Raw genomic sequence first — 27708 nt, 5'->3', positions numbered from 1 at the left:
CTCCTGACTTATTGAAGTTTCGTTCCGCTGACGGTCTTATCTGTAATCTGCCTTGCATCATGAAACCATCTTAGGAATCATGATTGTCTTGATACTTAAGTTCGCATGAAACTAATAACAACCAAATGAAAAGACGCTTCTGTGTATTCCTGAGCGCACGCAGGCCGAACTGCCAACGGGATGTCTCCCTGTATATTGTAATTTTCTAAGGAAAATCAGGAGGTTGATGACCTGTTAGCAAGCTGCCTCCCGCACTCGGGGAGGCACGAATCAGTTAGTTTCACGTTCCCTTGATCGTTTGTATGATAAACCGGGTGATGTGGAATGAGTCATTACAATCACATCGCAGTTATTTTGTAAATATACCTACGTGCTGATCCTACACAAAGTTTATTTCAATATTATTATTACATATACAGATGTGACATAATAATTCCTACCCACCATCTTTCACCACAGAAACTCTTCTGCTGAATATGTGTTGCCAAGGAGAAATTTTTTCAGTTTAGTTTCAGATTTTACTTTGTTGACTGTCAGCCACTTTAAATCGCTGGTTAAGCGATCAAAAATTTTGGTTGCTGCACTGTAAGCCCCTTTCTGAGCTGAAGACAACATGAACGTGGCGCAATGATTGATATTTTCTCTTTTAGTACTGTAATTATTTACAACAAACTTAATGAGGGAGTAAATATATGTGAAGCATTGTGAAAATGCTTAGCGCCTTAAAACAGATATCTACAAAATGATCTTGGGTGAAATTCGCATATTATTCGTACAGAACGAATTTGAGCAATGAAGACTTTCTTTCTTACAGATGAGTTACCTCATATGATATTATTGACTGAAAATGCACAAAATATGTCAAATTATTAATTTGTATCTCGTCAAGATTTTCAATTATTCTCAGTGCAAGTGTCTCTGAACTTAGTCATTTAAGAGTTCCAAAATATGCTTTTTCCAGTTTAAATTCTGATTAAAAATATGGCCACCTAAGAATTTTAAAATTTCCACCATATTTATTGTTGCTTTACCATGCATTACACTTATCATTGGTGCAGTACTTCTGCCTGTACGGAAATCAATATATTGTAACTTTTAAAAAAAACATCAAATCCGAGTCCATTTACAGAAAGCCAGTCAACTACACGGTTAACAATAATGTTTCCCATTTGTTCTGTTGCGGTATGTATGCTTGGACTGATTACAATACTAGTGTCATCTACAAAAAGAACTGATTCTGCTTTCTGTACATTACAAAGAAAATCGTTTACATGGTTGAGGAACAATAATAGACCTAAGATTGGGGCTTGGTGAACCCCATATGTGACTTGTTCCCAGTCAGAATAACGTCCCTTAACTACATAGGTCGAATAAGTACAACTTTCTGCATCCCTTTGGTTATATATGACATTACCCGTTGGATAGCTACGCTGTCAGTCCTAAAAAACTTTAGCTTATATGGGAGAATATTATGATTCACACAGTCAAATGTCTGAGATAGGTTGCAGAAAATACCAGCCGGCACTATTTTGTTATTTAATTTGGTGAGTGAACATGTAAGTGGCATTCTCAGTAGAGCAACTCTTCTAAAATGCAAACTGTGATTTGCTGTGGTTATTATTGTCGCTGAGCTGAGATACTATTCTAGAATATACCTTCCCAAAAATCTTGGAAAATGATGTCGGTAGTGAAACAGGTCGGTAGTTGTTGACAACTATCCTATCATCTTTCTTAAGAAGGGGTTTAACAATGGCATATTTCAGTCCTTCTGGAAAAATGGCTTGAGTAGTGATGCATTACATATTTTAGATGAATCAGAGCATATTATATGGGAACATATCTTTGGCGCTCTATTCAAAAGACTGTCAAATCCAGATCAGCTCTTATTTTTGAGAGAATATAAAACATTCTTAATTTCATAGTGAGTAGTTTGTGATATTAATATGACTGAATTTTATGAGAGTTGCTTTTTCAATACACAGCTGTGATATTTCTCTTGAACTGTTTGCCCCTATCCTTTAAACATTTAAGAAATGATTATTAAGTGTATTTGATGCCTGTGATTCATCACTTATATAGCCGCTTCATTCAGTTCAATACTGGTTGTCCTGTTTCTCATTTCACTATCTTCCATATAGCCTTATGGCTGTTGTCAGAATTAATGATTTCTGATATCGAGTGTATGTTCCTTGATTTTTTATACCTTTTTTTTATTAATTTTGAGTAGCTGTTGTGATGTGTAATTACAGCAGGAGCTTTACTTGTTCTTGTCAACAGATATATTTTCCTTTTCCTTTCGTAAGATACTTTAATTCTTCCAGTGATCCCGAGAAATTTCTAGGTTAGGCAGAAAGCTATTTTCAAATAATGAGATCAATTTACCATGCACTAGATTAAATTTTATAGTAGAATTTGGTTCGTTATGAAGTTCACCCCAGTTCATGTCTTTTAAACTGTTCGTAAAAATATGTATTCTGAAGTCATTAATTATTATAAATGATTTACATTGAGTAGTATCTTATTTATTCTAACTGTGTATCATGATAAGAGAGAACATTTGTTACTTGATAAAGAGTTATTTTCTTGCTTTGAGCTTCACCAAAGAAAACAGTAGCAGTTGGGGTCCTAGTGTCTTTATCCACCCATATTGGAAAGTTAATTATTGAGATGAAATTGTAGGATCGAAATACGGTTTCCAGAACATTTTTCCCACCAAAATCCTTAAGAAAAATCTACACTGAAGTCACCACAGGCTGTTAACATCTTGCAGCCGCCTGACAGATGGCACGGTACGGAATCCACATTCCTTATAAAAAGTTCAGTAGTCTGTATATAGCTACAGTTAAAAGCGAATTTTTTCATATTAATTCACAAGCACACAGTTCTATGTGCTGATCACTACAAAAACAAATTTCCCTGACTCCACCTAAGATACACTTCTTTGTGTAATTGCTACTGCTGTTTCATCCAGGTCACCCTAGTACCGTCATCGCTGTGCTTAGCCAGGCTGTTCCCTGCTCCACCTACAACAACAGTCCTATCCTCTTTGTCAAAATATTTGCACAATTTCCGTATGTCTTTCTTCACTTGGCTAAGACCAGTACTTGACTTCACAGTACTTGTGGGCTGGTACCCTATTCCTAATTTTTCCTGTATATCTGGCCACCACCCTTACCACGGCTACCACATACCTACAAGACTCTTTATTTTTTGCTCTCTTTTGGTACTGACGTACACTTAGTTCCTTTGCTAGAATTCTGCTGAACTCCACTGTGACCTACTGCACGATGATACTCTTCCCCTCCTAGCTTCAGGTAACAAGTCGAATTTATTCGATACTGTAAACTGAAATATAGATGAAGATGTTGAAGAGTTGTTCCCCTTTCGCCCATCGCCCATTGCTTATTACTTTTACCTGGTTCCACGACCTTTTTCCCCCTTCAACCTATCTACTTCAGAGTTCGCATGTTCTAATTCAGCGTGAAGGTCACAGGTCTTTTCCTCCTCCTCAGCGACTCTCTTGTCTTGTTTGCAGAGCCTACAACTCGATGTGAGATCGTCACTGAGTTCCCTATTCAGTTCCCCACTATTCACTCTTTGAAACTCCAGCCGCCGGCCGGTGTGGCCGAGCGGTTCTACGCGCTTCAGTCTGGAACCGCGCGACCGCTACGGTCGCAGGTTCAGATCCTGCCTCGGCATGGATATGTGTGATGTCCTTATGTTAGTGAAGTTTTGTAGTTCTACGTTCTAGGGGACTGATGACCTCAAATGTTAAGTTCCATAGTGCTTAGAGCCATTTGAACCAAACTCCAGCCAAAAATTTACACATACTATCCTACGGCACCATCCACACTTATCACGCGTTTCAACACAGATTAAACCCCTAAGAATAGAATTTAATCACTTAAAGTACTTTACACTTTACGAATTTTCGTTATTTACGAGTTGCAAGAATTGGTCCTACAGGTAAGATATTCAGTTGTAGGATATAATGCAAAAGTTTCATTATTTGCTCTTAAAATAAGCATCATCTTAATTGTAGTATGTGTTAAGTATCTTATTCACAATAAAATGTGACTTTTAATGCAAGTGTTTCTGAATGAAACAAGATTTACGCTACTTTCCAGAAACATGAACTCAGTGATGAATAGAGATTTTGCACCTAAAGTGGTGGAAAAGATAAAAGGAAAATTAAACGGGGTTCTCTAAGTTTACTGCGCCAAGACATAAACAAAAATGCGACTGCAGCCTGACTTTGCGATCTTTTCGTGGTTTCTGGAATAATATGTAAATAAAAGTGAAATCTTTAACAGTAAACTTAAGAACACAGTAATACATGTATTTTAATGAGCAGTCAGTACTGAATCAACTGTTATTAAAATCTAAATATCTTAGCCTTATGAGAGCGCAAGAACTCTCATGTCTCGCCTGGTTGCATTGAACTGAATGACGTTCCCGGATGGAATCCGCTCGATGGATTAACGACGAAGGCTGCCTGGCTTTAGACGGTTACCACATCCGTCTAGGTGAATAAAGGGCTGGTACCCACATCTCGCCTTAGTTACACGATTCGTAAACATTTAGAAAACTCGCACACTTGTGCACGGGCTAATACCAGACGTTGGGTACACAAACTCCACCCCATCGGGAACGCAGTGTCTACAGGAAGCCTATCCAGCCATCCATTACCATCAATATCGCCAAACCTTATAGTTAACATTCCGACCCCGTGAAGATATGGGATAAGACCAGGAAAAAACAAAATCCGAAGGTTGAGGGCGACGTTGTTGTTTGCTGAAGGTCTGCTGATGAGACAGCGTGGAATGTACGTAGGCTGAATTGATCTAAAAGATGGGCATATAAGAGAAACAGCGCAAATGATACGAATACTCGACAGTACGAGGGCTGTTCGGAAAGTAAGGTCCGACAGGTCGCGAAGTGGAAACGACAGTGAAAACCCAATGAAGTTTTGCACAGGTGTGTTGCAAAGTGTCTCTAGTATGCCTATCGATCGCGTAATATCACTATTTTCAATTCTGAGCACACAGTGAGCTCGTCAAGGTGCCTAGAACAATAGTGTCTCCTACAAACTATGTGTGCACGACTCGAGGTTTTCCTTGATTTTATGCAACCCCACATATGGTACATGTCATGCACTTCTTTCTTCACGATAATATTCTAGCCAGCTCACTGCAAGGGTAATGGGACGCACCTGCAGTGGTTTCGATGGGAAGTGTCTGATGAAACACAATACAGCCCGGACTTGCCTCCCTCAAATGTTCTTCTCTGCTCATATGAATCGCCAGCTATGAAGACAACATTTTGGGACAGGCAACGAGCTGCAGACCAGCGTAGAGAAGTGGCGGAAAGTACATGCGGATACCATCTTTGACGAGGGTATTGGGAAGTTGGTACAACGCCACGAGAGGTATCTAAGTCGGAGCGCCGATTATGTAGACAAGTAGCTAGAAGCTGTAGCAAACTGTTGCAAATAATACACTCCTGGAAATGGAAAAAAGAACACATTGACACCGGTGTGTCAGACCCACCATACTTGCTCCGGACACTGCGAGAGGGCTGTACAAGCAATGATCACACGCACGGCACAGCGGACACACCAGGAACCGCGGTGTTGGCCGTCGAATGGCGCTAGCTGCGCAGCATTTGTGCACCGCCGCCGTCAGTGTCAGACAGTTTGCCGTGGCATACGGAGCTCCATCGCAGTCTTTAACACTGGTAGCATGCCGCGACAGCGTGGACGTGAACCGTATGTGCAGTTGACGGACTTTGAGCGAGGGCGTATAGTGGGCATGCGGGAGGCCGGGTGGACGTACCGCCGAATTGCTCAACACGTGGGGCGTGAGGTCTCCACAGTACATGGATGTTGTCGCCAGTGGTCGGCGGAAGGTGCACGTGCCCGTCGACCTGGGACCGGACCGCAGCGACGCACGGATGCACGCCAAGACCGTAGGATCCTACGCAGTGCCGTAGGGGACCGCACCGCCACTTCCCAGCAAATTAGGGACACTGTTGCTCCTGGGGTATCGGCGAGGACCATTCGCAACCGTCTCCATGAAGCTGGGTTACGGTCCCGCACACCGTTAGGCCGTCTTCCGCTCACGCCCCAACATCGTGCAGCCCGCCTCCAGTGGTGTCGCGACAGGCGTGAATGGAGGGACGAATGGAGACGTGTCGTCTTCAGCGATGAGAGTCGCTTCTGCCTTGGTGCCAATGATGGTCGTATGCGTGTTTGGCGCCGTGCAGGTGAGCGCCACAATCAGGACTGCATACTACCGAGGCACACAGGGCCAACACCCGGCATCATGGTGTGGGGAGCGATCTCCTACACTGGCCGTACACCACTGGTGATCGTCGAGGGGACACTGAATAGTGCACGGTACATCCAAACCGTCATCGAACCCATCGTTCTACCATTCCTAGACCGGCAAGGGAACTTGCTGTTCCAACAGGACAATGCACGTCCGCATGTATCCCGTGCCACCCAACGTGCTCTAGAAGGTGTAAGTCAACTACCCTGGCCAGCAAGATCTCCGGATCTGTCCCCCATTGAGCATGTTTGGGACTGGATGAAGCGTCGTCTCACGCGGTCTGCACGTCCAGCACGAACACTGGTCCAACTGAGGCGCCAGGTGGAAATGGCATGGCAAGCCGTTCCACAGGACTACATCCAGCATCTCTACGATCGTCTCCATGGGAGAATAGCAACCTGCATTGCTGCAAAAGGTGGATATACACTGTACTAGTGCCGACATTGTGCATGCTCTGTTGCTTGTGTCTATGTGCCTGTGGTTCTGTCAGTGTGATCATGTGATGTATCTGACCCCAGGAATGTGTCAATAAAGTTTCCCCTTCCTGGGACAATGAATTCACGGTGTTCTTATTTCAATTTCCAGGAGTGTATATTTTTTATTTTCACTGTGGTTTTCATTATGCTACTGATCGGACCTTACTTTCCGAATAGCCCTCGTACATTACACGGTGATTCCGTGGCGACGTTAAGGAATGTATCAATTTGAGGTAAGGGACCCTGGTCTGGAAACTAGAGTCGGAAGTTATAAGAGAAAATCGTCATGATATCACTGACTGTGGAATACACGTACCGGTAATGTTGTTGCCAATATTCTACTGAACAATTTTCCATAGCTGTTAAGTTATGCATTTTAGAATCGATATTCACCAGACACTTTTTTCTCGTTTTGGTCCATATTACCTCCCCACAAATGTGGAAACTAAAGGGCTTCCAGTAGAAGAGATGTATTGCATAGTAACGAGGATGAACAAGTGCTCACAGCTCTTAAGGTATGCATTTTGGAGCCTATGTTTACTAGACTTTTTTTCTTGTTTTGGTCCATATCACCACCCCTGTAAGTTGTCTGTCCTACAATATTAGCAAAAATCGGTTATCAGAACGATTTTCGCTTACTACTTTCGACTCGATCGTTCGCGGACCAGGGTCCTTTACCTCAAATTGTTGTATATACTCTTGTCCATTATCTCTGATAGTCAGTAACATAATCACGAAATCACTTTTTGTTCGTATGATCATCTGTATCACAATGACACCCTCCACCACGTATATCACATTGCGTAACTGAGAATATCTGATCATGGTTTTCGTTGTAACCAATCAGTAATGGACTGAATGAATGTTATTTTAGTGATTGATGGCCGTTATTACCAAGTCAGCCATTTCATTTTAGACGCTCATGGATTTTTTCATAATTCAACGAGAAAATAAATAATCTTATTCATTTTCTAATCTGTCATTTCAGGTACATTAGTACTTGCGGATACATGGATGGCTACAGAGGTCTACATCAGATGATGTATGTTGCCAATGTTCAGCGATTTCCGCTTGAAGACGGAGCCTTCTGGATTCGAAATAGATTGCATTTAAACTGGAAAAAATGCAGCTGATTAGATAAGGAAATAAAAGGAGAGGAATGAGAAACTATTTATTTTTCTCAGTAACTTTTTTAACTGCCAATATCTTCACTATTTCTCAGCACTACCGTTTCTACAACGGATTTCTCATGTCTGTTATGCATAAACTTGGATATTCATGTTGAACTTTCCTTTTGAAATTTTCGAAGTCCCCTAAAATGCAGATATTAGTTGCGACACTTCGCATATTTGATGGCTACAGTCATAGAAGGTAGCAGTACGTGAGAGAGGTAAACGATCCTAACTCCGATTTCCGCAGCTTCTACCTAGAACCACATCTGTAATACACACACGCTACTTCATTTGTAGAGAAACTACAAGGACCATTCATGCACAAAAGAAAGAGGCTATGAAACACTCATCGGACCGACGCTTAAATGCAGCTCGTCGCTCTGGGACCGTTAACTCATAAGGCTAAGAACTGTGCGCTTCGTCACAGTTTAATACCATAAGCACGGGAGTTTCACGGAATGCCATACTACAGTGGTTGACGCTACAGGAGAGTTGCTATTTGTTGCGTAGACTTATCGTTAAAATTCCGAGGGCGTACTGTGAAGGAAGAGCCATGTATTACATTTCTTTCTGCCAGACACATCTCACGATATGGTCATTACTGTGAAATCGGACTTTGTTGTGGTGGTCGGCGGGGAGGAGGGGTCATCGTCAGACTTGTAATTAATTTGATACACCCCGCCAGGACTACTTCTCACTTACATCCAACGAGCTCATACTGATACTTCCACAAACATTTAATACAATTACAGTTACCTAACACATTTTTTTCTATTTTCCTTCCATCCCTTGTATGGTTGTTCGTAACTGTATTTGACACGCCAATAATCTTTGGTACAGGTATAATGTGTATCATAAAACTTAACAGCTGCCAACCGAGATGGTACACGGCAGTTCGAGCTCTACCGTGTTCCGTAAAATCATTTGGCTTTATTTATAAAATAAAAATCCCATACGGGCGTTGTACAGGGTGCGTGAATCAGATTTTACCAATGTCGGTGCAGAATCTGTGTGTGGTAGCTTTAGTTTAGAACTGACTTTTGAACTGGTGAGGTATAGATACTCGTACCCATCACCTACATCTACGTGGATACTCTGCAAATCACACTTAAGTGCCTAATATAAGGTTCATTGAACCATCTTCACAATAATTATCTTTTATTTCGCTCTCGAACAGCGCGTGGAAAAAACGAACAGCTAAATTTTTCCGTGCTAGCTCTTTTATTACGATGATCGTTTCTTCCTATCTAGGTCGGCGTCAACAGAACGCTTTCGCATTTGGAGGAGCACGTTGGCGATTGAAATTTCGTGAGAAGATCCCGCCACAACGAGAAACACTTTTGTTATAGTGATGTCCACCCAAATCTTGTATAATGTCCTTGACACTCTCTCCCTATTTCTCGATAATACATAACGCGTAAGGATCCCACTCTGCGTAGCAGTACTCAAAAAGAGAACTGATAACTACGCTTGGCAGTCCTCTTTCGGAGTCTTTAGTAGATCTGTTGCATCTTCCGTTATGCCAATAAAACGCAGTCTTCCGTTCGCCTTCCCCACAAGATTTTCTGTGTGTCCTTTGCAATCTAAGTTGTTTTTAGTAGTCATTCCTAGGAATTCAGTTGAATTTAAGGCTTTTACATTTGACTGATTTGTCGTGTAACCGATGTTTGACGGATTCCTCTTAGCACTCATATGGATGACCTCACACTTTTCATAACTAGGACATGACTGTAATATACGATATTATTTTCAATAAGCTGGAAAAATCTTAGAATAATCGTTATCGTAAGATATGTTTATATCAAAAGTCTTCGGCAACTGGGGCAGGTTACAAAAATTAATATCCTGAATAATTATTTAAAGAAAATGGTCGTTTCGGTGCACCAGTTCTGAATGAGGAAGGCAACAGCGAAATGGGAACGGCTGATAGTGGATCAGAAAGCACCATTCGCTACCCAGTATAAGTTGGACTGCAGTGTGTGTGTGTGTGTGTGTGTGTGTGTGTGTGTGTGTGTGTCCAGAAACAGTATGAAAAGCTTGTAAGGGTGTTGCAACGCCAGTTGTGATGAAAAATAATTCTTAAGAAAAAAATTCGATGAGTTTCATCGTTCCCGATTTAGCTGGCGTTGAAGTTAGCTAATTAGGTCATTGCGCACACAAATCCGAGCAGCCAGAGGCGGTGTTGCCAAACGTGTTCTCTGTAGAAACTGAAAAAAAAAGACACTGGAAACCATTGGACGGTAGTTAGTTCAGTTCTTGCTACCGTGCAATACCTAATTTTTGTATCGCTCTGTAATTCTGTTTGAGGAATCAGAATGAAGAACACGCTTGGCAGCACCATCTCTGGCAAGCTGCTTGAATTTGCGGCGCGCGACGACCTAACTTCATACCCAGTTAAATCTGAAACGGTGCAACGTACAGAATGTTTTCTTAACAACTATTCTCAGCTGAACCTATCGTGTAATAGCCTTACAAGCTTTTCAGAGTGTTTCTGGCCACCCTGTACAGATCACAGTATTATTCAGAAAGTAAATTAATTATCATTCATTGAAATGTAAACTGGGTATAAATAAACTGTATACAGATGGAAACAATAAGTTTTCAAGTCGACAAGTTATCGATGTGCCCTCTATTGCTGCACGACAAACATCCAAATCTGTCTGTCACAAAATTTCGTCCTGTGCATATTTCGGGCAGTAAACTGACGTTCCAGATTGGCAATCTGGCAACATTGCATTCACATGTACGGTAACTAACTCTGTTAGGAAGTACAGCAGTGCTGTGCAGTTGGTAGAGTGGATAGCGTTTTGGTTTAGCATGCAGGAAGTCGAGGGTTCGGTTCTGGGTCGGGGCTTATTTGTTCATACAGCAATTACAGTGGGTCTTCTACAAAACATTTTCAGTTACGTAATACGAACACATAAATGTAAGTACAATTGTTTTCATTGGTCAGCTTTTAAAGAAGCCTTTTGCACGTCGTGGAAACAAAGTTTCGCGACACTACATCTACTAGATTAGAAACCTGTTTTCTCTGTACCCTCCACTAATGGTCTCATGAAATTATTTGCAAAGCTCATTGCTAGCCCTACTGATGACGTGAGGCCTAATGAAAAGTAATGAACCTGAACGTGGCAAGAATAATAATTGGTTTTAATCAATAGGACTATTGGGGGACGGTACACAGAAAAAAGCTTTGGAATCTAGTAGATGGAGTGGTCTCCACGACGTGCAAAAGGTTTATTTAAAAACTGACCAATGAAAACGATTGCACTTCCGTTTCTGTGTTCGTAGAATGTAACTGAAAATGTTTTGCAGAAGACCCACTGTAATTGCTGTATGACAATTATGACGCCAGATACCGTACCACGCAGACTACTTTTAGCAAATAAAAACAAATAAGCCTCGATTCAGAATCTAACCCTCGACCTCCTCCACAATAACCCAAAACACTATCGCCGCCCGGGGTGGCCGAGCGGTTCTAGGTGCTAAAGTCAGGAACCGCGACACCGCTACGGTCGCAGGTTCGAATCCTGCCTCGGGCATGGATGTGTGTGATGTCCTTAGGTTGGTTACGTTTAAGTAGTTCTAAGTTCTAGGGGACTGATGACCTCAGCAGTTAAGTCCCGTAGTGCTCAGAGCCATTTGAACCAAAACACTATCCACCGCACCAACAACACAGCACTTCATCTCTCTCCTGACAGAGGTAGTTACTGTACACGTAATTACAGTGTTGCCAGATTGCCAATCTTTAATGTCCATTTATTGGAAATTTGTGGTAAGGTCTTAAGTACCAAACTACTGAAGTCATCGGCCCCTAAGCCTACACACTACTTTATCTAACTTAAACTAACTTACGCTATGGCAACACACACACCCATGCCCGAGGGAGGACTCGAATCTCCAACGGGGGAAGCCGCACGGACCGTAACAAGGCGCCTCAGATCACGCGGCGATTTCCATTTACTGCCAGAAACATGTCATCATCATCATCATCATTTAAGACTGATTATGCCTTTCAGCGTTCAGTCTGGAGCATAGTCCCCCTTATAAAATTCCTCCATGATACCGTATTCAGTGCTAACATGGGTGCCTCTTCTGATGTTAAGCCTATTACTTCAAAATCATTCTTAACCGAATCCAGGTACGTTCTCCTTGGTCTACCCCGACTACTCCTACCTCTATTGCTGAACCCATGAGTCTCTTGGGTGACCTTGCTTCTTCCATGCGTGTAACATGACCCCACCATCTAAGACTGTTCGCCCTGACTGCTACACCTATAGAGTTCATTCCCAGTTTTTCTTTGATTTCCTCATTGTGGACACCCTGCTGCCATTGTTCCCATCTACTAGTACCGGCAATCATGCTAGCTACTTTCATATCCGTAATCTCAACCTTATTGATATAGTAACCTGAATCCACCTAGCTTTCGCACCCATACAACAAAGTTGGTCGAGAGATTCAACGGTGCACAGATAACTTAGTCTTGGTACTGACTTCCTTCTTGCAGAGGAGAGTAGATCGTAGCTGAGCACTCATTGCATTAGCTTTGCTACACCTCGCTTCCAGTTCTTTCACTATGTTGCCAACCTCTGAGAATATGCATCCTAAACACTTGAAACCATCCACCTGTTCTAACTTTGTTCCTCCTATTTGGCACTCAATCCGTTTATATCTCTTTCCCACTGACATTACTTTCGATTTGGAGATGTTAATCTTCATACCATAGTCCTTACATTTCTGATCTAGCTCTGAAATATTACTTTGCAAACTTTCAATCGAATCTGCCAGAAACATGTGCAGGACGAAATATTGTGAGACATTTTTGTATTTTGAGTTAGTGAAGAATCACGCTGCGAAGTTAAGAATGCGCGAATTTTTCTTCAACCTGTATGTATAGTTCATGAAATAAAAGTAAATAAAATCAAGTGTTTCTTTGTGAATAACCCTGCAGAACCAGCGCAGCAGAATGCGGTTAGAAAGTTACCAGAATGTCCTGTGCCCGCAGGCTGCTGCCGCGTGTCGTGCATCGGCGTGACGCCCGGCCCGGAGCCGCCGCGCCGGCTGCTGCTGCAGTACCTCGACCTCACCGACTGCCAGGCCGTCGAGGACTCGGGCCTGCGCGTCATCGTGCGCAACTGCCCGCAGCTCGTCTACCTCTACCTGCGCCGCTGCGTCCAGATCACAGGTCGGTGCCACCTCGTACACCATTACAGTTACATTTATTTTATTTAGCGTATGGCTAATACAGACATATCATGAAATTACATATACATATGTATATATTGACACACAAGAAACTTAAGTTTGTCTTTACAACTGAATATCCAGTCCTTCAATCCAGCGCACTGCATCTGGAGTTGCTAGCAGGAAGTCCTCTTTGGCGCCGTGATAGGCTAGAATCCTGCATTCACTGACAATGTGGTGAACAGTCTGGTATGGAGCCCCGCAGTCACAAGCTGGATCAGGCAGCTTCTTCCACTTAAAGAGAGCATCCCTGCATCGCCCATGGCTGGTACGGATTCTGTTGAGAGTAGACCACGTCTTGCGTAGTAAGTCGAATCCACTTGGAAGATGTTATGCAGGTGCACATCTGTCACTGCTTCCCACCGACCTTTCCATTCTTCAAGAGGTTTGAAATTTTTAGCAACCATGTCAGCAGCATCGCACAGAGTTGGATGACGTGATTTCAGTCTCTTGCGATTTAAAAGTGGCAGGTCGCTATGCACGGGTAGGTTAGAATTCCTGGAGATCTTGTGGAATTCTCTCATAAGGCCAGTACATCTGCGTAGATCAGTAGGCATTATACCGGTTAACAGTGGAAGCCAGATATTATGCGCATTGTCGTATTCAGCTGTGTATCAACAAGCCTTGTTGATGACTATTCATCCAAACAGGTGCACAATACTCAGCACTTGAGTATACCAAGCCCAGAGCTGAAGTTCGCAGGGTGGTTGCTGAAGATCCCCAGGTAGTTCCGCATAGCTTATGGAGGATGTTGTTTCGAGTCCTCAGCTTTTGAGCTAAGTTAAGAAGGTGTTGTTTGAAGCATAGTGTACGATCTAGGATGACACCAAGATATTTTGGGTTCCAGTTGTGACGAAGAATTCTGCCTCTGAAACTTACCTCCAGTTTCACGTTCGCCAGCTGGTTATTTAGATGGAAGCAACACACTTCTGTTTTACTCACACTGGGTTGGAGTCTCCAGATTTTGAAGTAATTGTCAAATGCAGACAGGTCATTGGCTAAAATCTCTTCTGTTGTCTTCATTTCCTGGTGTTTGACGGCTAGAGCCAGGTCATCGGCATAGCAGTATTTTCTGGACGAAGTGTCAGGTAGATCAGATAGATATAGGTTGAACAGTAAGGGTGGGAGAACTGATCCTTGAGGCAATCCGTTGTTCAGCTTCCTCTCCTTACTTATGTTGCTTCCAGTGATTACCTGGAACTTCTGATCACTTAGCATGCTGTTAATCAGTCGAGCCATTGTTCTGCAGGGTATGATGCGGAGAAATTTGTAGATAAGGCCTTCCCTCCACACAGTGTCGAAGGCGGCAGTTAGATCAACAAATGCCACAGATGTTTTCTGCTTCATTTGGTATCCTGACTCTATGAAGGATGTGAGAGACAATACTTGGTCGGAGCAGCTACGCCCTGGTCTGAAGCCTGCCTGATCAACTGGAACGTTCTCTAAGATAGCGCTACTTATTCTGTTATATATTAGCCTTTCAAAAAGCTTGTAGCAGCAGCTGAGTAGGGAAATGGGGCGATAGTTTTCTACCCTGTTGCTGGGTTTGCCAGGTTTCAGAACAGATATTATCTTCACCTTTTTAAACTCAGATGGAAGTTGACCAGTCAGCAGGATGTCAGTGAAGAATTCTGCCAGCCATTTCTTAGCTTTTTCTCCCATATGGATCAGGAATTCTGGGTGGATACCATCGAATCCAGGTGCCTTAAGAGGTTTGAGGTCCTTCAGTTCAGAGTCAATGTCTGAAACTGTGAAGGGATGGGTATACTCAGATGAGGGAGATGCCTTCTTTTTATGGCCGGCCGCGGTGGTCTCGCGGTTCTAGGCGCGCAGTCCGGAACCGTGCGACTGCTACGGTCGCGGGTTCGAATCCTGCCTCGGGCATGGATGTGTGTGATGTCCTTAGGTTAGTTAGGTTTAAGTAGTTCTAAGTTCTAGGGGACTAATGACCACAGCAGTTGAGTCCCATAGTGCTCAGAGCCATTTTTTTTTCTTTTTAAGGTCACGAAGCTGTCGCCTGATATGTCTTGTATGTTTCTTGTCAGGAGGTACTCTTGAGGTGGTAATGATGTGGGAAGCAATTTGGTCTGGTGTTACTTCGGAATTTTTTCTGCATGCTGGTGCACTACCTCCCAGTTTTCTCAGAAGACTCCATGCTTTCCTGCTCGAGTGGGTAAAGTCCATAGTTTAGACTGTTTCTGCCCATTTCTGCCTCCGAGACATGTCCAAGCTGAACAATAGTTCCGTAGCTATCTCTGGGTCACCACTTTGCTGGAAGTATTGGTACAGTGTTTCACTTTCCTCATTCCATCCTGGAACATATTCTTTTCGGTATCCTCTTGGCATACACTTTTTAGCTGTTGCTGTTACTGAACCAATGAAGCGTTGATAGTTATTATGTGATGGAGGTATCCATCGAATGGTCTTATCCAGTTCCGTTGAAAACTTCATCCAGTCGGCTTTCTGGAAATTCCATCGAGCATGCGGAGTTGATCGTATGACAGGAACAGTGCAGCCAATTTGTATTATTACAGGTCTGTGTTGGCTGTGAGGAAAGGCATCTATCACTTTCCTTGTGGTGTTGATGGGAAAGCCAGTTTCGTTGCAGCTAACAAAGCATAAGTCAGGATTTGAATCCTTGTCCCAAGCACCTGACCAGAAAGTGCGTTGATCTTTGGCATCAAACACTAGATGAAGATTATTCTCTTCGATCCATTCTGCAAGCATGCTCCCATTTTCATCATTTTGAGAGTATTTCCAAAGTTCATGGTGACTATTGAAGTCTCCTATGTAAATTGCAGGATGTTCTGCTGTGTGTAGGACAAAATCGGGCCATGTTGTTTTGGGTGGTTTGTAAACATTTGTAATAGAAATGCCGTGCAATTGTATGGCAACTGTATGTATATCTGCCTCCACACTTACAGAAATCAGCGAAGCTTCATTTATGTTGTTACGGATATACGTAGCAATTCCATACACCTCGTGGCAAGTTACACCAAGTACAGAATATCCAGGAATTCGACCTCGGCTTCGGAATATTTCTTCGCTGGAAACACGAGTTTCATGAATGGCGACGACATCGATATTGTTGTCCAGCAAAAATTTTGACAGGTAGTCACACATTGCCCTGCTAATGCTTTCGATATTCAGTTGAAGGAGTCTGATAGTTGGTCCAATGTTTCTTGTTAATGAGCTCTGAAAAGAACTGTTTCTGCTATTTAGTTGATATGTCATTGCTAGGAGATCCTATGGATAGTCTGGCTGCCTGTAATCACTGTTTCTCAATTAGCACCACCCAGGAGGCACGTGTAGGGTATTTTAAGGTTAAACCTACGGACGTGAGCAACGCTACCTCCCATTACAGTTACAAGTACAGCAGGAGACACGAGAAAAACATCGCGTAACACCGCCTGTCGGCTTTACAGTCGCCTCGATTCCTTCAGGAGGAGAGTCCGCAAGTTTCTTCAGCCGTGCTGTATCCAGCCAAAGCCACTGCTAGAAGATTACATTTCCTAGAGCTACCGAACTTCAGGAATGATGATGATTGGTTTGTGGGCGCCCAACTGCGCGGTCATCAGCGGCCTTACAAAGTCCCTACTTTTATACAGTCCAATTTTTTCGCAGTCCTATGTAGCCACTATCAAGAATGGTGATGATGATGATGATGAAATGTTGAGGACAACACAAACACCCAGTCCCCGGGCAGAGAAAATCCCCAACCCGGCCGGGAATCGAACCCGGGACCCCATAAACTTCAGGAATGTTACATTTCACCTGCTGTTCCAGATAGACCAAGATATTTTCAATGGGACAAATATCGGACGATTTAGCGGCCCAGTCGAGGTGCAATAATGTCCCTCGAGTCTTCTTCCAGCCGCTATATTATGCTTGTAGTCCTGTGAACACGGCTGTTGTCACCCTGTAGTGTCCACAGAATACTCATCGTGAATGTATAGAGGAAAGGAGAAGACTCATAGTGAATGTATAGGGGGAAGGACAACACCTGATCACGAAGAATGACCTTGAATAACTGGGCACAAGTTTTGATACGAGAAATACAGCCGAAACGCCGCATAACCGTCTCATTCCTGAACTTGGCCCTCTACACATTGCCTATGAAACACCTCAATGGGCAGTGCATTCGACGCCTTGCATCAAGAGACTGGGGAAAATCGTGACGTGAGGGACCACATTATACGCTTCCAGTCGGGTAGTGTCCAGTTTCTGTGTAGTTTCGCCCACTGAAGACATGCAGCTTTATTTGCCGCTGTAGGCTGCCCCGATAGCTGAGTGGTCAGTGTGACGCATTGCCCTCCTACGAACCCGCATTAGATTCCCGGCTGGGTCGTGGATTTTCTCCGCTCAGGCACTGGGTGTTGTCTTCACCATCGTTTCATCCCCATCCGGAGCGCAGGTCGCCAGTGTGGCGTCGAATGTAATAAGACCTCACCAAGGCGGCCGGACTTACCCCGCAAGGGGCCTCCCGGCCGATGACGCCAAACCCTCATATTCATTTGCCGCTTTGGGTAATGGTCTTTTCGAGGATCCCGATTACAAATAACCACCGCATGGAATTCGTTTTGAAGGATCCTCTCGGTAACTGGTTGAGATGGACGTGCACTCACTGATAGCAATTCCTGTCGGGTTTGACAACTAATGGCACTGACAAGTCCTGAGAAGCGTCTCGGTCCCTGTTGCATAGGATCCTTTTATGGCTGCGATTTTTTTAACTTTGTTACATGGTTACGAGTGGTACACCATTCCTTGTCGATACGTTGGACAGTCCGCGTTGATACTCGTAACAAACCAGGAAACTCCATTAATAATGAGGTCACTGTAACTCCCTGACGCCTCCACATCTTACTGCAATTCTTCAGTACAACAGGCTGAGCCTGACACACACAAACCGCTTCACTGTGATGAGGCTGAACGGTCACATGTCTGGTACCAGTTGCACACCACCCATAGCACTACAAAGCGACCAGTCTGCGTATCTACGGGTGTGACCAATGTTTTTTTCCTGCCTGCTTAACTAGATGCTTTATTAAATATAGTATATAACTACTTGTCACCCGTTTTGGCACTGAACAACGCTACTTTCCAACCAGCTAACAAGAACTTCCAATCGTTGAATGTTGTTAATGAGGTAATTTGCAGCGATAGTGACTAAAGAAGTATGTTGCTAATTTCCTTAGTGCTCTTTGGGATTTTCAGCTTCGTTCTTAATAAGACGGGTACTTTTAAATACTTTTGCACCAGAGTACATAATTTGTGAAAAGGTGAAAAATCGTTCCCAGCTACGTGATTTGGGAACGAGCACCCACTACACTCCTCCCTGCCCTGACCGATCCTAAACCACTGAGTTCGTTCTGCAACTACAGGCGTGATTCGACGTTGTCTTCATAATCACAATGACAGCTTAAGAAGAAAAGGGAGTAGCACAAATCTGCTTGACAAATAGTCGACCACAGACACTGTTAAATATGTATACCGACCTAAACTCTCTCAAATGAATAAACAAAAAAACACATTCAACTAGGTCAATAATTTAGTCAAGTGACGAGTAATTTAGTAATTATATGTGTCTGAACAATATTGTTTAGCAAAGCTGGAAAGTAAAAAAGGCCCGATCCAGTAAGCTGAATAGTAGCTGGTCGAGCAGCTTTCCCCAGTTCAGCTCACTTCTACCACTGGCGCGCCACTGGGTACGTGTAAGCACTGTCTGTTTAGTGGCGCACTTTATCATCTGTCGTCGTTCCGTTCTCTCTTTTCATTCATCTGTTTACTGTGGATCAGAATCATGGTTCGTTGAAGTGACGATACAACGATTCAGTTTGTTTCTCTTTACGTGGAGAAGGAAGGCTGCTGGAATGTGAAACGTCCTCTGTACTGAAAAAGACGATGGGAATACCGCAGTTCCAGGAAAAGTAGATTAGTTGACATATCTAGTCGAAACAGACGTGTCAGGATCCTTAAACTACACCTAGCAACAAGAACGTACAACACTGCCTGCAGTTTACTTTCTGCAGGTACCTCTTGCCTTAGGTGAATATCACTACACTAGGTTTTATTTGCGAGTTCGTTCAGAAGCACATTTGATGCGGCCTGCTAATCTCTTCGGCCAGTTAATTTTCGTGCCCACTTTTTCATTCTCTTCCTTACAATTTCAGTCTCTTCTTTCACCTCTTACAGTATAACCATTGCTGCGAACTCTCACTTCCGAATCATCGACAACAACCAACACTTGACTGCCAACTAAATCTTGTAGAACGCGCACTTGCTTACTTGAAGTTTAGCTGTCAAGTAGAGCTGTTAAACCACTTCCTACTTGACTAAATTACTGATCTAGTATGAACGAACCTATGGACTGAACAGCATAAAAAGGCTCTGGTATAGGTAAAAAAGAGGCTGGATACTGGCAAGTTATTACTTGACCAGTGGACAACGCTCCATCAGTCAAACAAAAGTACCCACATAACTAATCAGAGGACACAAATAAAGAAAGAGAACACGTAATTTAGGACGAACCAGAGAGACAGTAATGATGGCACGAGGCAGTAGCAAGTGGAAGATTACCTCAGCGGCGGCATGGGGGTATTAATCGTAATTATGAGTTGCCATCGTAATTTCTGATGCTGTAATTGTTGTAACTGAATGGCAACGAGATTATTAACTGTTTCTTCGGCTAACTGACAATCTATTATCGGCCGTTCTGGTGCCTTTAGCACTCAGCTGCAACGTCACACATGGCACCTAAACAGCAGGAGTATGTGCTCTGAGACTGTACCAAGCTCGGAAGCGCGCCTAGGTGGCAGAAGAAACTGGATTCAGTGAGGCAGAGCTCTTAATGTGGGCCGCGCGGGGTAGCCGCGCGGTCTAGGGCATCTTGTCACGGTCCCCGCGGCTCCCCCGGTCGGAGGTACGAGTCCTCCGTCAGGCATTGGTGTGTGTGTTGTCCTTAGCGTAAGTCAGTTTAAGTTAGATTAAGTAGTGCGTAAGCTTAGGGACCGATGACCTCAGCAGTTTGGTCCCATAAGACCTTACCACAAATTTCTTACTGTGGGGTTTAGTCAACAGTTGCGGTTTCAGAGAATACGGCCGACTGCGCGAGGGCTTTACTTTTCATAGCCAATCTAAAATGCCCATTTGCACAGTTTTGGGCAAGTTGCTTACTTGATTTGGGTTGTAAAACACTGATCTCTAACGGGGAGAACTACTTCTGTGTCATCTCTCTGGTGTGGTCATGCACCGTTCAAACGGCATGTAGGACGCTCTTAATAACGGGGAAAGTCATCTTGGCGAAAATTCTGAATTCATCGTCATTGCGATCAGCAATAATTATAGACAGTACCTCTATACCAGCTCGTCGTTACTGTCTACTTAGTACCCCTCATGCAACACCGAAACTCACATATAACCACTAGTTAGTTTATATCAACAAAATTAGTTAGTCTTAGTGATAGCCCCAAAGGCCTGTTAATCTCTAACTCCCCTAATTCTGCTTCTTCAGTAATAGGATGACGCCCCTACAGGGTACGGCATGACAGATTCCAGTCTGAACCAGGACGAGGAGGAAAAGTCTACTTGCAAAACCATTTTTGCTTCTTGGATTGTATTTCCGCAGATTTCAGTTCAGCTGAAACAGAATTTGTTATTGTCCGCTAGAGAAACAGTAAAGATATTGGGAAGTAACTGATATAAGAATTCAAATGTCGCAAAAAATGATCTTTGTGAGAGCAAGAAGTAAACTATTTGCTGAGAGCGAATTCTGGGCCTCTCTAGACGTCGTCCGAGCAGCGTCCGAGCTATTTTAAATTATTAAGTGTATTTCAAAGCAGTCTTTATAGGTACTAAATATGGTTAGTTTATTCCTCGCGATTCATTTTATTTATTTAAAACATCGACAATGATATAGAACGATACAGGTTTATAATTTTTTTTGCTTTGTAGTCTAGCAACGTGCGTTCAAAAACATATTGAACTTCATTTTTACTTGCTGCATATCTGCCTAATTTCCTCTTACATCTGGGAATTTTGCATGCATGCATATTCTTGCGTTTCGCACTGATAGATTTTGGCCTTATTTCAGTTTAGCGTGCAGCATTACACACTTCTTGACGATACAATATTGCACCACTTATCTTTGCTTCCGTTCTCCTAGTTAAAAACGTGTCTGTATGTTTTGTGTATTGTTGAAAACTTACTTGCTGCTTCTGGTTTTCACTTAATCCAAAAACAAGAAAACGTTCTTTTAATCTGTGATTTGTTGTATGTTTGTATTTATGTACACTGCGCAACGAAATTAAAAGATTACTTTTTAGAAACCCGTAATTATCTCCCATTCCGACACATAAGTTTGAAATTTGGTGGAAAGGTGCCTACGACCTACCTCTGGAATGGTGTGAAAGCGTTGAGCTCCGTGACTTCCCTCGGGCTCTTCGACTCTTCAAACAGCAAAGTGTTGACACATGCGAAAAAAGGCCTCAGCTCAGAAGTTCATGTGATCTGTATAGGGGATTAATGATGTCGCACTGCCACCAAATTTCGCCACAAGTCTGCTCAATGCTACCATGAGAAGGTCGTCGCAGCTCCTCTCATGCACATTTCACCCCTTCTTTTGACGTCTGGACGATGGAATTCAGAACCAGCGATACCCAGCGTGGGTAAGACGGACTCTAACGACCTCTTCATCGTGTAACCCGGCCACGGTGGCGTTGGGCAGAATTGTGATGAAATTTGGTGCCAATGAGACATCACTGACCCAACTTACCACTCACATGAACTTTCGAGCTTTGGTGTTTTCTTCGCCTGTGTCGACATCTTGTTGTTTGAAGCATGCCAAGCCCGAGTGTGACGTCGCAAGGGCACCGTGTTTTTGCACCTTTACACAGGAAGTCTGTAGGGACCTTTGAGCCAAGTTTCAAACTCGTGCGTCGCAACATACGGCAATTGTGGAGATTTCAAATAGGTGATCTCTTAATTCTGTTGCACAATCTATATGGGTTGCACGAAGGAGTAGTGTTTGGAGTTACTGATCTAACTGGAGAATGGTTGATGCTGGTGGTGACAAAGATTAGTTGAAGGCAGTGAACAGTGAACATAAACTAGGGGAAGGAACAGTGGGTTGGAGGGGTGTAGAGATAAAATGGGAGGACGAGTGAACGAGATGGGGGGGGGGGAGGGAGAGGGGGAGAGAGAGAGAGAGAGAGAGAGAGAGAGAGAGAGAGAAATGGGCAGGCAAAGATTTTCTTTTTCTGTTTTACGTGTTCGATGTTTTTCGATAGTGTTCTCTTTCCAATAATTCTATGGTCTTTAAGAAGTCCTTTACTGTGTGTTGGTGCTTAGTTGTTTTAAGTGAATAAAAGCAAACGGGTATGATAAAAAGCACACGTTTTTGTTCTTGCAGAGGTGGATTTAAATAATTGGGACACAACCTTGGCCACTTTTATCACACAGATCAAGAATATTTTTAATTTGTTTCTGGTACGATATATTACAGACAAAATCTGAAAGCCTACAGTGTGTACGTGTATTTATGTTAGTAAACGGAGTCTGTTCTTGCTCAGTACGTAATACGGTGTAGGGATGTAGTTGAGAATCTTGATGTTGTGACACTTCTTCGCAGATAATCCATTTCCACAGCCACCAGCCCGCAGTAGGTCCAAGTGCTAATTGGAACGTTGTCCTGTTGGTTTGTTACAGACGCGGGCATCAAGTACGTGCCGAGCTTCTGCTCGATGCTGCGAGAGCTGAGCGTGTCGGACTGCACGCAGGTGACGGACTTCGGGCTGTACGAGCTGGCCAAGCTGGGCGCGACGCTGCGCTACTTGTCGGTGGCCAAGTGCGATCAGGTGTCGGACGCCGGGCTCAAGGTGGTGGCGCGCCGCTGCTACAAGCTGCGCTACCTGAACGCGCGCGGCTGCGAGGCCGTCAGCGACGACGCGATCGCCGTGCTGGCGCGCTCGTGCCCGCGCCTGCGCGCCCTCGACATCGGCAAGTGCGACGTCAGCGACGCGGGGCTGCGCGCGCTAGCCGAGAGCTGCCCCAACCTCAAGAAGCTCAGCCTGCGCAGCTGCGACCTGGTCACGGACCGCGGCGTCCAGTGCGTCGCCTACTACTGCCGGGGCCTCCAGCAGCTCAACATCCAGGACTGCCAGATCTCCATCGAGGGCTACCGCGCCGTCAAGAAGTACTGCAAGCGCTGCATCATCGAGCACACCAACCCCGGGTTCTTCTGAATCGCGGTCTCGTCCATTGGACAGCATGGGTGACTGTCAAGGACTCGAGGAGCTGTTCTAATAGTTGGCCCTGAACGTCACCTCCCATTTGGGCACTAGGTGTCTGTGCCAAAATAAAGAGCAACCAGACTAAAACTCTCTCCTGTCACCATCAAGTACTGTGATAACCTTGTAAGAAGTACACACACCATCAAAATTACTGCAAGCACACTGCATAATCGAGTACATCAATCTGGAATTCTTCAGCACTGCACTCTGCTGCAATGGATTTACTTCAGCGCTGGCGACTCTCTAGGACTCCCTTGAAGAACTGCTCCATGAATTGTCCCAATACATCACCTGTCACTTGGGCAATACCTATTAGTGGCAGAATGGCAAGCATCTTACATCATTAGCCTACCTCCCATCAAATGCTGTGATAACCTTGAGAATTACAGTAAAAAGTTCCAAAGATGTAAAGAAGTATTGCAGACGCCCTTCATCGAGCACACCACCCCATTCTCAACTGTGGTCTGGTCCACTAAGTGTACATCAGCATGAGCTATTGTCAGTGACACCCTCGAGAAACTCCTGTCGTTTGGTTACAATGCGTCAGTGATGGAGTCTTTCAGCCAACAACTTTGTCCTAGCACTATTACATAATGTGATAAATTTAGACTTATTCTAAGACGTCCATCACTACATTCACACGCAGATCAACAGGACAATCTTACACTGTCAGTATGGTAGGTAGAGATCACCGTCAGAGGATTATGACTTTGAGTGAGCCCTGTCAACTCAGCTGCTCATTGAGTAGCAAACAGTTGTTAGGACGAGGAAGGAGCTTCAATAGTGAATTTATTGATTTCGTTTGGATAAGCATTATCATTTGTAAAACTGAGACACTAAAAAAAAAGGAAGGAAAAAAAGCTGAGTACTCTGGCACTGGTTGAATTTGGTGCTTTGTGAAACTACAGCATCCTCAAAAGAGTTCTCTGTTCCGGAAGTATACTGCAAGTGAACAAAACAGATTTTGAACCTGACAGACATGTTGCTGAATATAGCATATGAGGAAAGGGGCTAAATATATCAACTGATCTGATGAACATCATTATTCAGGGAAGCTGACGTGGAAGAAACATATCTGCAGTGACCAAAATTTAACAATTGTCTACATTCTGTACATTGCCATGTTGTGGTGGCGCACTGTTATTAATAATGCGACTGACACTGGACTTGCAGGCATCGTGACTACATTTATTGCAAATGCTATGAATAATTCGAATCATCATCATGCGCGTTGTTTCTGGGTTCTTATGCATCCAGTTATTTAAAAATACAGTTAAATTCAGCCAATAATCGTTGAAACCAAGGAAAGAAAATAAGAAACTGTACAACAGCTGTTTTATTGAACGCATAAGCGAGTTCTACTTTCACCACAACCAAGAGCACTGTCCATTGGCCAACTATCACTCTTCTCCCTTTCTTCACAGTATTAAAAGGCATACAATTTCATAACTTTGAACTTAATAGCGTTCAAAGCTAATACACTTTCACTTCTGACACAAAGAGCAAAGTTGCTTCTAGTGTGATTTCAAATGGAATGTGATAACACACTGGTCAATTTAAGATAAACATGTGTGTGAAATACCTTTGCTGTTATGGCACTTGTTCCAAAAGATTTGTGGGAGTTTTTAATAAACGGTTTTGAACATCAGGGTTGGAAAGCCTTCCAAAGGCTGCAAAAATATAAGATGGCATGTGGTTAACAGCATACATATTTCTTTCCTTGAGGCGTTTTTTTGAGTAATTTAGTCAATAGAGGACGAGGTTTTACATATGTGCTGATTTTAACAAACTATGATGTGAAAATAATCTCCATGATTCAGTAACACACCTATAAATCATTGTATTCTTTAATGATTTAGCTCATATCTGTAGTGAATCTGTTCAGCAGCGCAGAGTGTGTTGAGCAAATACAAAAATTGAATCCCTGGATCAACTCACATCCATAAACATAGAAATATGTGATTATTAATTCCAGATTCATGCAATGAATTCTGGCTTGGTGCAGGCAGTGTAATGTATCACCGGACTGGTTCCTCTGTCATTGTGCAAAGTAAAACCTACTGAGATATAAATTTGTTGAAAAGCAGCTACAGAAGTCGTCATCAAGCAAGTTTCATTTTTCTCTTGTGTCAGTAATGACAATTCTCTTGAGTTTTAGGCAGCCACACGTAACCTATTTCACTCCTAACAGATTTATGATTGATGCTGTTATTATTTATGTACTGAGAAACTGTGTGTTCAAATGGAAAAAGATTCCATAACTGATATAGAAGATATCTGATATTCTCTTTATTCTCTTTAGCTATATCAAGAAGATGTAGGTTAATGCTGAGACCACCAGCAGTGACTTATATTAAGAATCAAACAACTACTTCATTTTACCCATTTTTCAGTAGTTGTCAGCTTTTTACAGCAATTGGGTAAATGGAGAGGTACTTTACACCATACTACTCCATGTAATTTATTTAATAAATGTTTAAAATCCACATACTGAAATAAATAGATTACGATAAAAGAATTTTGCATATATATTGACACATCATAGTAATGCTACATGTAATGAAAATTGAATTCAGTTACATTTGTTATGCTCAGACAGACTAAATTTTCATTTCATTTATCCCAAGAACAAATGCAGGATTTATCAGCATTTGATGAAATAATCTTCAATTTTCATGTATTATTTGTCTTTGAATTTATGTAAATACAAGTGTCTCAAAAATATTTTATATAATTTTTTCTTGTTGTGAATGCTATACAACAGAAACTATTAAGAAAAAATTACACTTATGTCTGTTGAAGTGGAAGGGTAAATATGTACGACCAGTGTCCTTATCTGTATTATAAACAATGTCAAGTCACTAATTTAACTGTTTATGAAATATGGACTTTTTAAAAGAACTGCCTGTTGTTTCTTCCATTACAGCTTCTGCTATCACTTATTTCCATTATTATTATTGATTGAATGTTCATAAAATCCACCAGAACAAAAACCAAATAAAAGAAACAGGATTATCTTCAACAATTTGTTAATCATTTCTTTCAGACAGATATAAACTTGAGTTGATTTATAGAGTATTTGCATCATTATACCATTTAAACTTAATCTCTAAAATAGTATGTCTATCATTAAGATTTTTCATACCAGCTCTTTACTTTCATTTCTCCACATGAACATACCTTACAATCATCTGTTTTCTAACACACTTCTCAGTAAAGTCATATGCATTATATCTAGGATGCATGCCTCAAATGTTGCTTCATTATTGTATCCTTATATAGCAGCTAACCATCAAGTCTAAACTCTTTGCTTCTCATGTGATAATGCTCTAGTAAATACATTTGCACTGTTTACAGTAAGATTGGTGTGCTAGTCTACAATGACAAATTTGTCAATATCTTAAGGGATTAAATCAACACCTATACTTGCTTGGTTATGAAGTAAGATTGTGACATATGTTTAAAGGACTTCTGCAAGAAAATTAATTCTGTATTTATCTGTTTACATGACACTAAATGGGGAATAGAGTGTACTTTTTTAAATTACTGATGAAGTAAACAACAGTACTGTAACAGTGGTAGACAATTGATGTCCTGAGAAAGTGTCAGTGCCAGAAGTACAATTACATTCACATATAACCAGCTCTAGTGAAGCATATTTCAGTGGAAATATGGCCAACATATCTTTAAGGAAAAGTGGGGCACATTCCCTTTGAAAGACACTAGTTTGATGAATAAGAATAAACATTATTTTTGACAGATTTTTGTAAAAAGGACTACCAAAAACCTAGTGAAGGCTGATATTAAACCTGCAATATAACTTATTTTTACTATATGTTTGTAATTATTTTTAATAAATACTTGTAACAACATGTACATGTTAAAGAATGTATAAATGTATAGGATCTGGCAGAAACTTAAAATGTATATAACTGAAGGAAAATTGTAAATATCCCCAAGCTTTACTTTTGAAGTAATAAATATTTCTTTTATTTAATTATTATTGTTTTCTCTTAAATTTTATTATTCATTTTGCATTATTTTATAAGTCTACTTTATTTTCCTTTCCCATCAAGCATAAATTGCTTACTTTTTTCTTCATAATCCTTTCTTTAGGGTCCAAGATTATATATAATGGCTTGGAGTTACCTTATGAGATATAACTTCTAAATTTCTTGTAAATCTTCAAAAAATAATCACA

General features: G+C 42.3%; 1 protein-coding gene across 1 annotated transcript in view; it reads left to right on the top strand.

Moving 5' to 3' along the window:
• LOC126481849 (F-box/LRR-repeat protein 7-like) overlaps positions 1-27504 on the top strand; it is a 239781-nt gene extending 212277 nt beyond the window's left edge. The window contains exons 6-7 of the mRNA XM_050105809.1: positions 12983-13162; positions 22924-27504. Coding sequence (XP_049961766.1) covers positions 12983-13162; positions 22924-23459 — 716 coding nt within the window. The 3' untranslated portion in view covers positions 23460-27504. The remainder of the gene's footprint in view (positions 1-12982; positions 13163-22923) is intronic.
• Positions 27505-27708: the final 204 nt, after the last annotated feature.

This window comes from Schistocerca serialis, chromosome 5, assembly GCF_023864345.2.
Source record: "Schistocerca serialis cubense isolate TAMUIC-IGC-003099 chromosome 5, iqSchSeri2.2, whole genome shotgun sequence".
In the NCBI taxonomy this organism is placed as follows: Eukaryota; Metazoa; Arthropoda; class Insecta; order Orthoptera; family Acrididae; genus Schistocerca; species Schistocerca serialis.
Note: the sequence above shows the minus strand (reverse complement) of the source record. Positions and strands in the feature narration are given on the sequence as shown.